Source organism: Salmo trutta, chromosome 10, assembly GCF_901001165.1.
Source record: "Salmo trutta chromosome 10, fSalTru1.1, whole genome shotgun sequence".
Taxonomy (NCBI): domain Eukaryota; kingdom Metazoa; phylum Chordata; class Actinopteri; order Salmoniformes; family Salmonidae; genus Salmo; species Salmo trutta.
Genome location: NC_042966.1, coordinates 32146191 through 32159682, shown reverse-complemented (window position 1 = coordinate 32159682; position 13492 = coordinate 32146191). Strand labels below are relative to the sequence as shown.

Sequence of the window (13492 nt, the reverse complement as noted above, 5' to 3'; positions counted from 1 at the left end):
GGGTCAAAGTACACATATCAAACACTTAGATGGTCAGTAACCTCCAAGACATCGTCAGATTAAAAACACACTCCTACACACACACACACACAAACAGAGACACACGTACACGCACAGAGACGCACGTACACATAGACGCACGTACACACACACGCACGCACGCACGCTATCTCACACACACACACACACACACACACACACACACACACACACACACACACAGTCCTAAGCCACCTGTAGAAGTCTCTCAGTCTTCCACAACCAATATTATTTTTGTTTTACAATGTATCCCATGTTTAGTATTCCCATTTTCCCATTCTCCACTTGTCCACAGGTCTCTGGTTCCAGTGCTTCACTGCTGGACCTGCTTCAAGCTGAAATAGAGGAGAGAGAGAGAGAGAGAGAGAGAGAGAGAGAGAGAGAGAGAGAGAGACACAGAGAGAGAGAGAGAGAGAGAGAGAGAGAGAGAGAGAGAGAGAGAGAGAGAGAGAGAGGTCAGTAAGATTTCAGCAAGTGCCTCGCAACCTCAGAAATCTGTGGTATTGATACCATTCTGAAAAAGATGTTCAGCAGATTTATAGGAGCTTCTCTGGAGAAGTCAAAAGGAAATGTCTGACACCATCTGTGATGATGTCATATTTAAATCACTGAAGTCTACTGAAAGTCAGCCTCAAATATACAACTTTTTTTCCTCTGCTGCGTTCACTCGGATGCCTGGGTTTTTTGGAAGACATTTGTTTTAAAGACGGACGAGAAAAGACTTCAGAGTACAAAACCATCAATAGAAGGAATTATGCAATAATCCGATTTCACAATCTTCTCCTCATTATGCTGTCAGTTGTTAATGCTTCCCATTCCAGCTGTTCACCAATTTAAAACAAAAGCAGGGAGATAGGGAGTGTAAATCCCTCTGGTTTTTAGATGCAGTAATTACCGAGGGATTCTGGGTTTATCATGTCTCTGGTGATTATGTTTAAACGTGTCCTACACCAGCCGCATTCTCTGCCATTATCACACGGAGACAAAGAGACGCAACAGGAGGCCATTTCAAAAAAAAAATCTATTAAAACAAAGAGATAAGTTTTATTTGGGAGTGTTATTACGTAACAAAGATAGTTGCTAGTGAAAGTCTACACACCCCTTGCAGTCTTCACAATTTGCTAAAAATTGATTACATTAAATGTTTATCCTATCGATCTACACAATCTACTCCACAAGGGAAAATGTTCCAAATGACTAAGAAATACAAAATGACGATGCATTGTTTGCATATGTCTTCACACCCCTGGTGAAAGCACCTTGGGCAGCCATTACAGCTGTGAATCATTGTTTTATATACAGTCTACCAACCTTACACAACTCTTAGGGCAACATACACTGAGTGTACAAAACATGTACACTGTGCTAATTTCCATGACATAGACTGCCCAGGTGAATACAGATGAAAAGTTATGATCCCTTATTGATGTCACTTGTTAAATCCACTTCAATCAGTGTAGATGAAGAGGAGGAGACAGGTTAAATAAGGATTTTTAAGCCTTGAGACAATTGAGACATGGATTGTGTATGTGTGTCATTCAGAGGGTGAATGGGCAAGACAAAAGATTGAAGTGCGAGGTATGGTAGAATGTGGCAGGCGCACCGGTTTGAGTTTGTCAAGAACTGCAATGCTGCTGTGTTTTTCATGCTCAACAGTATCCTATGTGTGTATTAAGAATGGTCCACCATGCAAAGGACATCCAGCCAACTTGACACAACAGTGGGAAGCATTGGAGTCAACTGTGGAACGCTTTCGGCACCTCGTAGAGTTCATGTCCCAATGAAATGAGGCTGTTCTGAGGGCAAAAGGGGGTACAGCTCAATATTAAGAAGTGTTTGCGATGTTTTGAACACAGTGCATATCCATCGTTTTTGTCAAAATTGCTCACGCTCACTAAATTTGGTTGGGAATCATCAATGGACAGCAATATTCAAACACTCTCTCTGTTTTTTAAGCATATTTAAGTCCTTTTATATTTATTTTCATCCGAACAAACTGCTGCCACCACAATACTTGAAATTACAAAAGGATCAACAACATTTAATTCACTCCATATTACTGGACTGTATGACAAAGTGTAAAGAAGGAGGCCTGTGTTAAAAAATCCACTCCAAATCATCCATTTTGTTTGCTACAAGGCCGTTGAGTAATACTGCAAGACAACACCGCAAAGACATGACCTTTTTGACCTAAATTAAAAACTACAGGTTTGGGTCATATCCAATACAACACAACATATAGTGAAACCCTTTGTATTTTTAAGTACTGTGTTGTCAGCATCATGTTATGGGTATGTTTGTCAAATCCCAGGTCAAAAGTCTCTTTTGAAAACCTAACCCTGAGTTTTATTTTTCAACAAGACATTTACACAGATTTTTATGCCAAAGACACAACAGAATATCTTCAAATCTACTCAAACTTTATTTGTCACATGCGCCGAATACAACAAGTGCAGACCTTACCGTGAAATGCTTACTTACAAGCCCTTAACCAACAGTGCAATTCAAGAAGAGTTAAGAATATATTTACCAAATAAAGTGAAGTAAAACAAGTAACACAATAACATAACGAGGCTATATACAGGGGGCACCGGTACCGAGTCAGTGTGCGGGGGTACAGGTTAGAGGTCATTTGTACATGTGGGTAGGGGTGAAGTGACTATGCATTGATAATAAACAGCGAGTAGCAGCAGTATACAAAACAAATGGAAGGGGGATCAATGTAATAGTCTGGTGTTGAGTGCTCCTGAATGGTCTAATCTCAGTCCTGACTTAAATTTGCTTGAAAATCCGAGACAAAGTTTGATTCTTACTATCCATCAATAATACCCTGATGAAGACAGCTTGTCTGTGGAAACGTTGGTTATTAAAGAATTGCATCTGAGCTCCTAGAGTGTGCGGCTCTTCTTCTCTTTTTCATCAATGACTCCCAACCAGATTTACTGAGCTTCGGAAATTTTTACCAAAACAATGGACATTCAGTTCCTTCGGAAAGTATTCAGACCCCTTGACTTTTTCCACATTTTGTCACATTACAGCCTTATTCTAAAATGGGTTTAATAAAAAAATTATCTTCGAAGAAAAGGTGCTATCTAGAACCTAAAAGGGTTCTTCGGCTGTCCTCATAGGAGAACCCTTTGAAGAACCCTTTTTGGTTCTAGAAAGATACCAGGTAAAACTCTATTGGATTCCATGTAGAACCCTTTCCAAAGAGTTCCGCCTGGAACCAAAGCAGTTTTTTCAAAGGGTTCTCCTATGGGGACAGCCGAAGAACCCTTTTGGAACCCTTTGTTCTAAGAGTGGGTAACTGCAGTTGTGTCCACCCCCATTTCACCTCTCACAATAAACACGCACACACACACACGCACACATACACACTCTTGTCTCTCTACACACACACACACACACACACACACACACACACACACACACACACACACACACACACACACACACACACACACACACACACACACACACACACACACACACACACCGCTGTCAGTATTCATATAATGGTTTGGCTTCAAACAAAGAGCCATTGCTATAAGAGCCATTGCACTTTAACTTTCACAGTTCAGTGTGTGTGTGTGTGTGTGTGTGACTCTCGAGACCAAACACACACAATAAAAATGAAATTGTTTTGCATCATTCTATGTCCATGTAGTCTAATGTAGGTGTGACACAAAAATGTGATGCTTTTTTTCTGCGGTCGTCTCTTCACAAGAATCCTGAGAAATGAATCCAACCTGAAATGTCCACCCATCCTTACCTCCCCTCCCCTCCCCTCCCCTGACCTCACCTCACCCTATCTTATCTCTGCTCCCCTCACCCAGTCTCTCCCCTCCTCACGCAAGTCTCAGCCCATCTCCCCTCCCCTCCCCTGACCTCACCTCGCCCTATCTTATCTCTGCTCCCCTCACCCAGTCTCTCCCCTCCTCACGCAAGTCTCAGCCCATCTCCCCTCCCCTCCCCCCTATTTAACCTCACCCCACTATTACCCCAGCTCTCTCATCTCCTGCACTCTCTCACTACCTCTCCCCACAAAAAGCTCAAAAGGACCCTGTGTCTGCAGAAATGTGACAGAGTCTGATTCCTAAATGGGCTTTACCACTGAAATGCCTTACTAATGCTTTTTACAGTAGTGTGTATGTGTTTGTGTGTAAGAGAGAGAGAGAGAATCGGGGTGTACATGCGTGCATGCGTGTGTGTCTGTGTGTGTGTGTGTGTGTGTGTGTGTGTGTGTGTGTGTGTGTGTGTGTGTGTGTGTGTGTGTGTGTGTGTGTTATTAAAGCCCATTGCAATGTCAGCATAGACTAGGTTAAAACCTGTTCGGATAGGAGGAGACATGGCAGAGGTTTGGGTTTAGTGCTAGGGTTAGGAAGAGGACAGGGCGGAGGTTTGGGTTTAGTGCTAGGGTTAGGAAGAGGACAGGGCGGAGGTTTGGGTTTAGTGCTAGGGTTAGGAAGAGGACAGGGCTGAGGTTTGGGTTTAGTGCTAGGGTTAGGAGGAGGACAGGGTGGAGGTTTGGGTTTAGTGCTAGGGGCTGGAAGAGGACAGGGCTGAGGTTTGGGTTTAGTGCTAGGGTTAGAAAGAGGACAGGGCTGAGGTTTGGGTTTAGTGCTAGGGTTAGGAAGAGGACAGGGCTGAGGTTTGGGTTTAGTGCTAGGGTTAGGAAGAGGACAGGGCTGAGGTTTGGGTTTAGTGCTAGGGTTAGGAAAAGGACAGGGCGGAGGTTTGGGTTTAGTGCTAGGGGCTGGAAGAGGACAGGGCTGAGGTTTGGGTTTAGTGCTAGGGGCTGGAAGAGGACAGGGCTGAGGTTTGGGTTTAGTGCTAGGGTTAGGAAGAGGACAGGGCGGAGGTTTGGGTTTAGTGCTGGAGTAGGGGCAGGAAGAGGACAGGGCTGAGGTTTGGGTTTAGTGCTGGAGTAGGGGCAGGAAGAGGACAGGGCTGAGGTTTGGGTTTAGTGCTGGAGTAGGGCCAGGAAGAGGACAGGGCTGAGGTTTGGGTTTAGTGCTGGAGTAGGGGCAGGAAGAGGACAGGGCTGAGGTTTGGGTTTAGTGCTGGAGTAGGGGCAGGAAGAGGACAGGGCTGAGGTTTGGGTTTAGTGCTGGAGTAGGGCCAGGAAGAGGACAGGGCTGAGGTTTGGGTTTAGTGCTGGAGTAGGGGCAGGAAGAGGACAGGGCTGAGGTTTGGGTTTAGTGCTGGAGTAGGGGCAGGAAGAGGACAGGGCTGAGGTTTGGGTTTAGTGCTGGAGTAGGGGCAGGAAGAGGACAGGGCTAAGGTTTGGGTTTAGTGCTGGAGTAGGGCCAGGAAGAGGACAGGGCTGAGGTTTGGGTTTAGTGCTGGAGTAGGGGCAGGAAGAGGACAGGGCTGAGGTTTGGGTTTAGTGCTGGAGTAGGGGCAGGAAGAGGACAGGGGTAGGATATGGTGAGAAAAGGGGAGAGCAGGATTGACCAAAATGGACAAAACAGAATGTTTTCTTAAAATGTTTATATTTTTCCAGTGAGGATTAACAATCCTAAACTGTTTCCAAGCCACAATATCACATACTGCATTTGCTGGATTGGTTAAATGATTGTGATGGCACACTCTACTCATTGACAATATCTCAGTATGCTTTTAAAGTTACTGATGTAGGATCTTAATGTAGGATCTACAGCAACGGAAAATGGGAATTATTATGCGGATTATAATTAACAATTTTGTAGGGGTTGATACATTTTTCGTAAGGGAAAATCAAGTTGAAATTTCAAAGTGGAAATTACAAACTTCAGAAGCCTTTTTAAACCTCAAATACACTACAAGTTTAAAATGTCCTGTACTGCAGTAAAGTTCTCCTGCAGCAGGGTGATAATGTTAAGATCTTACATCAACAACTATATTCTGTAACACTGGAGATCTCCCTATTCAAGCCTGAGGCCATGATAGACTTTAAACTTGTTTACTTACTAATCTGACTAATTTTGACATTTATATCATGGCAAATAGACCTTGCAAAGTCCTCCAATTGAATCAAGAGAGATATCAGGTGTATTTGATTTAAGGTGTATGTGTGTGTTGAGAGAAAGCCTGAGAGAAGACAGAGAGACGGAAACAGAGAGACTGTGGGAGAGAGATGGCAGGTGTATCTGTGTGTGTTGAGTGCAGGTGCCCAAAGACAACTCTTGTCTTTATTTCTCCTCAATCTTTTGATTTCCTCTCCTCCACTTCCTCTCCTCGTCTCCTCTCCTCTTCCCCCTCTACTCTCTGAAAGCTTTGGCCTCGACATGGAGCTTTGACATTAAAGAAGCAGTGCACCTGCAATAATCTGTCCCCAGAGGTGTGTGTGTGTGTGTGTGTGTGTGTGTGTGTGTGTATTACTGTACATATTGATTGCTTTCCTTGTGTATGATCATATATTTTGATACATTGAATGTTAATATTGTGAACCTATGTTATACATTTTTTACCTCCTGTTTCAGGAAGTGATGTCACTGAGTACTGCCTCTATATATAGGACTTCCACCCCCACCTGGGATAACTTCTACTTTTAAAAATCCACCTCTCCAAAAACAAGTCTCTCACCGTTGCCGCCTGCTATAGACCCCCCTCGGCCCCTAGCTGTGCTCTGGACACCATATGTGAACTGATTGCCCCCCATCTATCTTCAGAGCTCGTGCTACTAGGCGACATAAACTGGGACATGCTTAACACCCCAGCCATTCTACAATCCAAGCTTGATGCCCTCAATCTCACACAAATTATTAATGAACCCACCAGGTACAACCCCAAAGCCGCAAACACTGGCACCCTCATAGATATCATCCTAACCAATGTGCCCTCTAATTACACCTCTGCTGTTTTCAACCAAGATCTCAGCGATCACTGCCTCATTGCCTGCACCCGTAATGGGTCAGCGGTCAAACGACCTCCACTCATCACTGTCAAACGCTCCCTGAAACATTTCAACGAGCAAGCCTTTCTAATCGACCTGGCCCTGGTATCCTGGAAGGATATTGACCTCATCCCGTCAGTAAAGGATGCCTGGTTATTTTTTAAAAATGCCTTCCTCTCCATCTTAAATAAGCATGCCCCTTTCAAGAAATTTAGAACCAGGAACAGATATAGCCCTTGGTTCTCCCCAGACCTGACTGCCCTTAACCAACACAAAAATATCCTGTGGCGTTCTGCATTAGCATCGAACTGCCCCCGCGATATGCAACTTTTTAGGGAAGTTAGAAACCAATACACACAGGCAGTTAGAAACGCCAAGGCTAGCTTTTTCAAACAGAAATTTGCTTCGTGCAACTCCAACTCTAAAAAGTTCTGGGACATTGTAAAGTCCATGGAGAATAAGAACACCTCCTCCCAACTGCCCACTGCACTGAGGATAGGAAACTCTGTCACCACCGATAAGCCCACTATAATTGAGAATTTCAATAAGCATTTTTCTACGGCTGGCCATGCTTTCCACCTAACTACCCCTACTGCATTCAACAGCACTGCACCCCCCACAGCTACTCGCCCAAGCCTCCCCCATTTCTCCTTCTCCCAAATCCATTCAGCTGATGTTCTGAAAGAGCTGCAAAATCTGGACCCCTACAAATCAGCTGGGCTTGACAATCTGGACCCTTTCTTTCTAAAATTATCTGCCGAAATTATTGCAACCCCTATTACTAGCCTGTTCAACCTCTCTTTCGTGTCGTCTGAGATTCCCATAGATTGGAAAGCAGCTGCTGTCATCCCCCTCTTCAAAGGAGGTGACACTCTTGACCCAAGTTGCTACAGACCTATATCCATCCTACCCTGCCTTTCTAAGGTCTTCGAAAGCCAAGTCAACAAACAGATTACCGACTATTTTGAATCCCACCGCACCCTCTCCGCTATGCAATCTGGTTTCAGAGCTGGTCATGGGTGCACCTCAGCCACGCTCAAGGTCCTAAACGACATCGTAACCGCCATCGATAAGAAACATTACTGTGCTGCCGTATTCATTGACCTGGCCAAAGCTTTTGACTCTGTTAATCACCACATCCTCATCGGCAGACTTAGTAGCCTTGGTTTCTCAAACGATTGCGTCGCCTGGTTCACCAACTACTTCTCTGACAGAGTTCAGTGTGTCAAATCGGAGGGCCTACTGTCTGGACCTCTGGCAGTCTCTATGGGGGTACCACAGGGTTCAATTCTTGGGCCAACTCTTTTCTCTGTATACATAAATGATGTCGCTCTTGCTGCTGGTGAATCTCTGATCCACCTCTACGCAGACGACACCATTCTGTATACTTCTGGCCCTTCTTTGGACACCGTGTTAACAACCCTCCAGACGAGCTTCAATGCCATTCAACTCTCCTTCCGTGGTCTCCAACTGCTCCTAAACACAAGTAAAACTAAATGCATGCTCTTCAACCGATCGCTGCCTGCACCTGCCCGCCCATCCAGCATAACTTCTCTGGACGGTTCTAACTTAGAATTTGTGGACAACTACAAATACCTAGGTGTCTGGTTAGACTGTAAACTCTCCTTCCAGACTCACATCAATCATCTCCAATCCAAAGTGAAATCTAGAATTGGCTTCCTATTTCGCAACAAAGCATCCTTCACTCATGCTGCCAAACATACCCTCGTAAAACTGACCATCCTACCAATCCTCGACTTCGGCGATGTCATTTACAAAATAGCCTCCAATACCCTACTCAACAAGCTGGATGCAGTCTATCACAGTGCCATCCGTTTTGTCACCAAAGCCCCATATACAACCCACCACTGCGACCTGTATGCTCTCGTTGGCTGGCCTTCACTTCATAATCGTCGCCAAACACATTGGCTCCAGGTCATCTACAAGACCCTGCTAGGTAAAGTCCCCCCTTATCTCCGCTCACTGGTCACCATAGCAGCACCCACCTGTAGCACGCGCTCCAGCAGGTATATCTCTCTGGTCACCCCTAAAGCCAACTCCTCCTTTGGTCGTCTCTCCTTCCAGTTCTCAGCTGCCAATGATTGGAACGAACTACAAAAATCTCTAAAACTGGAAACACTTATCTCCCTCACTAGCTTTAAGCACCAGCTGTCAGAGCAGCTCACAGATCTCTGCACCTGTACATAGCCCATCTTTAATTGAGCCCAAACTACTACCTTTTCCCCTACTGTATTTATTTATTTTATTTATTTTGCTCCTTTGCACCTTATTATTTATATTTTAACTTTTAACTTTCTTCAAACTACAAATCTACCATTCCAGTGTTTTTTCTTGCCATACTTTATTTACTTTGCCACCATGGCATTTTTTTGCCTTTACCTCCATTATCTCACATCATTTGCTCACATTGTATATAGTCTTATTTTTTTCTACTGCATCATTGATTGTATGTTGTTTTACTCCATGTGTAACTCTGTGTTTTTGTATGTTGTCGAACTGCTTTGCTTTATCTTGGCCAGGTCGCAATTGTAAATGAGAACTTGTTCTCAACTTGCCTACCTGGTTAAATAAAGGTGAAAAAAAAAAATATGGATGCCTGATGAAGACCTAAGGGTGGAAACGTTGTTGTAAATAAATATCACCTGGGAGCATGAGCAGCAGAGTGCAGCGTTTTCCTTTCTGTTTTCCATGAGTCTGTCTACAACTCCAGCACCTGAGGAAAGTACCAGGATGTGTTCTTCAGCTTCTTTACAGTAACTCCTCTATAGCCTCTCTTTCTTCACCCCTCCCCCCTTTCCCTTAGTCCCTCTTTCCTAAACTCTCTCCCTTTTCTCCATGGGGTTGTTTCTGGACTGAGCCTTAATATTTATTTGATGTCTCATCAGTGAGGCAGTCCATGGCTGTATCTGAATAGACATGTATTATTTTATAAAATGAATGTTCCTGACAGGGCTGAGTGTGTTTTGGGAGTCACTTTTGTCAAATAATAAAAAGTAAAAGCTAAGTGCTTCGACGGCTGCATTCACACACACAAACATTCACACACAGACAAACACACACACAAACACACACATTCACACACAAACACACACATATTCACACACACACTCTCTCTATCAGTAGCCAAACATTCTTTAAGGCTGTTTCTACGGTTACAGATAATTCACTGTCAGATTAACTCTCATCTCCTCCACAAAGCTCCTTACAAGAGTCGAAGCTTGTCACACCCACACACACACACACACACACACACACACACACACACACACACACACACACACACACACACACACACACACACACACACACACACACACACACACACATAAAAACACACAGACACACACATAAACACACACACAGACACCAACAAACAAACACACACGCACATGCAGGGCAGAGGGTCTAGCGTAAAATCTTGACAAACCTCTGATTACCCCCAAGACAGAGACGAGTAAGCCTCTCTCTCAGCACACACACACACACACACACACACATTCTCTCTGTCTCTCAGTAGCCAAACACTGTGCATTAGACAGCTTACTCCTGAGGGAGAGGAACACTAACTTAAAATGTCCTGCCTAAACCTCCGGAAACACAACAATCTGACACACTCACAGAAACACACGTCCACATGTACAAACCCACACCCTAACACACACACACACACACACACACACACACACACACACACACACACACACACACACACACACACACACACACACAAGCATGTACTCTGAGCCAAAATGGAAAGCCTTCCCCGTGGAACAAAGTTGTGCTTCAGGGATAACCCTCTGCTTTGCATCTCTCTCTCTCTCTCTCTCTCTCTCTGTGTGTGTGTGTGTGTGTGTGTGTGTGTGTGTGTGTGTGTGTGTGTGTGTAATGTGACAGCCTACACACTGTGCAGCACAACAGGCTGTGACAGGGGCATTATTTGCTATCACACAGTTCTCTGCCCCCTGACTATAATCTGCTAGAAGAGATACACGCTGATGTGCTATGATGCAGGAAGACACACACACACACACACACACACACACACACACACACACACACACACACACACACACACACACACACACACACACAGCCTCAGTGGTTACTCAGTTGTTAGGGCACAGAAAGGCCAATGTGAGGCTAGTGAGGTGGAACCTCCTGTCTTGTTCCAGGTTTCCCTGGGGATCGATAGAGGAGCGCACACAGCTAAACACATTTACAGTGACTGGAGATTACTGTTCATCAATACACACACCTCTGCTTCATACAACTCCCTCCCTCGTCTCCATAACTCTACCCCTCTCATTCTATTGGTTTCACACCCTCCCCCCTCTCTCCCTTTTACCTCAATCTCTCTGTCCTGCTCCTTCAATATTTTACCACCTTTCTCTCTTCCGCTCCACCACTATCTTTCCACCTCTCTCTCTCGCTATAGCCCTCCATTTCTCTCTCTCTTGCTCTCTCTCTCTCTCTCTCTCACCCTTTCTTGCTCTCTCTCTCTCTTTATCTTTCTCTCTCACTCTCTCCCCATTTTGCTCTCTCTCTTTCTCTCTCTTTTTTTCTTTCTCTCTCTCTTTTTCTCTCTCCCCCCATTTTTTTTCTCTCTCTCCCCCCATTTCTCTCTCTCGCTCTTCAGTTAAATTCAATTCAAGGGGCTTTATTGGCATGGGAAACATATGTTAACATTGCCAAAGAAAGTGAAGTAGATAATAAACAAAAGTGAAATAAACAATAAAAATGAACAGTAAACATTACACTCACAGTAGTTCCAAAAGAATAAAGACATTTCAATTGTCATATTATGTCTTTATACAGTGTTGTAATGATGTGCAAATGATTCAAGTACAAAAGGGAGAATAAATAAACATAAATATGGGTTGTATTTACAATGGTGTTTGTTCTTCACTGGTTGCCCTTTTCTTGTGGCAACAGGTCACACATCTTGCTGCTGTGATTGCACACTGTGGTATTTCACCCAGTAGATATGGGAGTTTATCAAAATTGGGTTTGTTTTCGAATTCTTTGTGGGTTTGTGTAATCTGAGGGAAATATGTGTCTCTAATATGGTCATCATACATTTGGCAGGAGGTTAGGAAGTGCAGCTCAGTTTCCACCTCATTTTGTGGGCAGTGTGCACATAGTCTGTCTTCTCCTGAGAGCCAGGTCTGCCTATAGCGGCCTTTCTCAATAGCAAGGCTATGCTCACTGAGTCCGTACATAGTCAAAGCTTTCCTTAAGTTTGGGTCAGTCACAGTGGTCAGGTATTCTGCCACTGTGTACTCTCTGTTTAGGGCCAAATAGCATTCTAGTTTGCTCAGTTATTTTGTGAATTCTTTCTCTGTCTCTCTTTCTCTCTCTATCTCTGGACAGTGTAAATCTGCTGTACTGAGTGCTAACTAGCAGATGGACGGAGTAAAGTTGAAAGTGCTGTCATCATCTTTCACTGTGATCTATAGACCTCAATTACAGATAGTGTCTGGGGTGTGTGTGTGTACAGAAGTCCTGTCATCTCCTCTCTCAGTGATCGACAGACCTTCATTGCTAATCTCATAGGTCCAGCCCCCCTCACAGCCCCTTCTTCTACTCCTCTTCTCTCTACCCTCCATTCCCTTTTCCTCTCTCTCTCTCTGTCTCTCTCTCTCTCTCTCTCTCTCTCTCTCTCTCTCTCTCTCTCTCTCTCTCTCTCTCTCGGCCTTTCTCTTATCTCTCTCTTCTCTCTCTCTCTCTCTTCTCTCTGTCTCTCTCTCTCTCTCGCTCTCTCTTTTCTCTCTCTCTCTCTCTCTCTCTCTCTCTCTCTCTCTTCTCTCTGTCTCTCTCTCTCTCTCGCTCTCTCTTTTCTCTCTCTCTCTCTCTTCTCTCTCTGTCTCTGTCACGTCCTGACCATAGAAAGTTGTTATTTTCTATGGTAGAGTAGGTCAGGGCGTGACAGGGGGGTTTTCTAGTTTAGTTTTTCTATGTTGTTATGTTCTATTTTTGTATTTCTATGTTGTGTTTTGTTTGGGATGATCTCCAATTAGAGGCAGCTGGTCCTCGTTGTCTCTAATTGGAGATCATACTTAAGTAGGTTTTTTTCCCACCTGGGTTTGTGGGAGATTGTCTTTGAGTTAGTGTATGTTTCACCTCTGCGTCACGGTTTGTTGTTTTGTTATTCAGTTTATTTATATGGCTTGCATAGTTTCACAGTAAAAATAAAATGTGGAACGACACACACGCTGCACTTTGGTCCGCTCCTTCCTACGACAACCGTGACAGTCTCTCTTTCACTCCACTCCACCCCCTCGCTCCATCACTCCTACAGGGGACATTGTTTATACAGTTACATATCAAGATATCATTTTTTATTTTTGTATCGTTTTTACAATATCGCAATATTATTTTTGCGGTTGTTGACTGTACCTGGATGAAAACTGCAATATTATTCCTTCATAGCTTGTGCCAATTTTCTCCAGCACTTTTACTTTCATGACTGATAAAAACACTTGACTCATGACTCTCTCTTGTCCTTCTGCTGCAGACATATGGTGAGCAATATGTTTGGAACATTGAATCGCAATA

The 13492-nt window shown here is 44.1% G+C and overlaps 1 protein-coding gene across 1 annotated transcript in view; it reads right to left on the bottom strand.

The window, feature by feature from the left end:
- Positions 1-313: 313 nt before the first annotated feature.
- Positions 314-13492, bottom strand: part of LOC115201562 (zinc finger matrin-type protein 4) — a 113108-nt gene continuing 99929 nt past the window's right edge. Inside the window, exon 7 of the mRNA XM_029765310.1 lies at positions 314-374. Within this exon, the coding sequence (XP_029621170.1) occupies positions 353-374 (22 nt within the window). The 3' untranslated portion in view covers positions 314-352. The remainder of the gene's footprint in view (positions 375-13492) is intronic.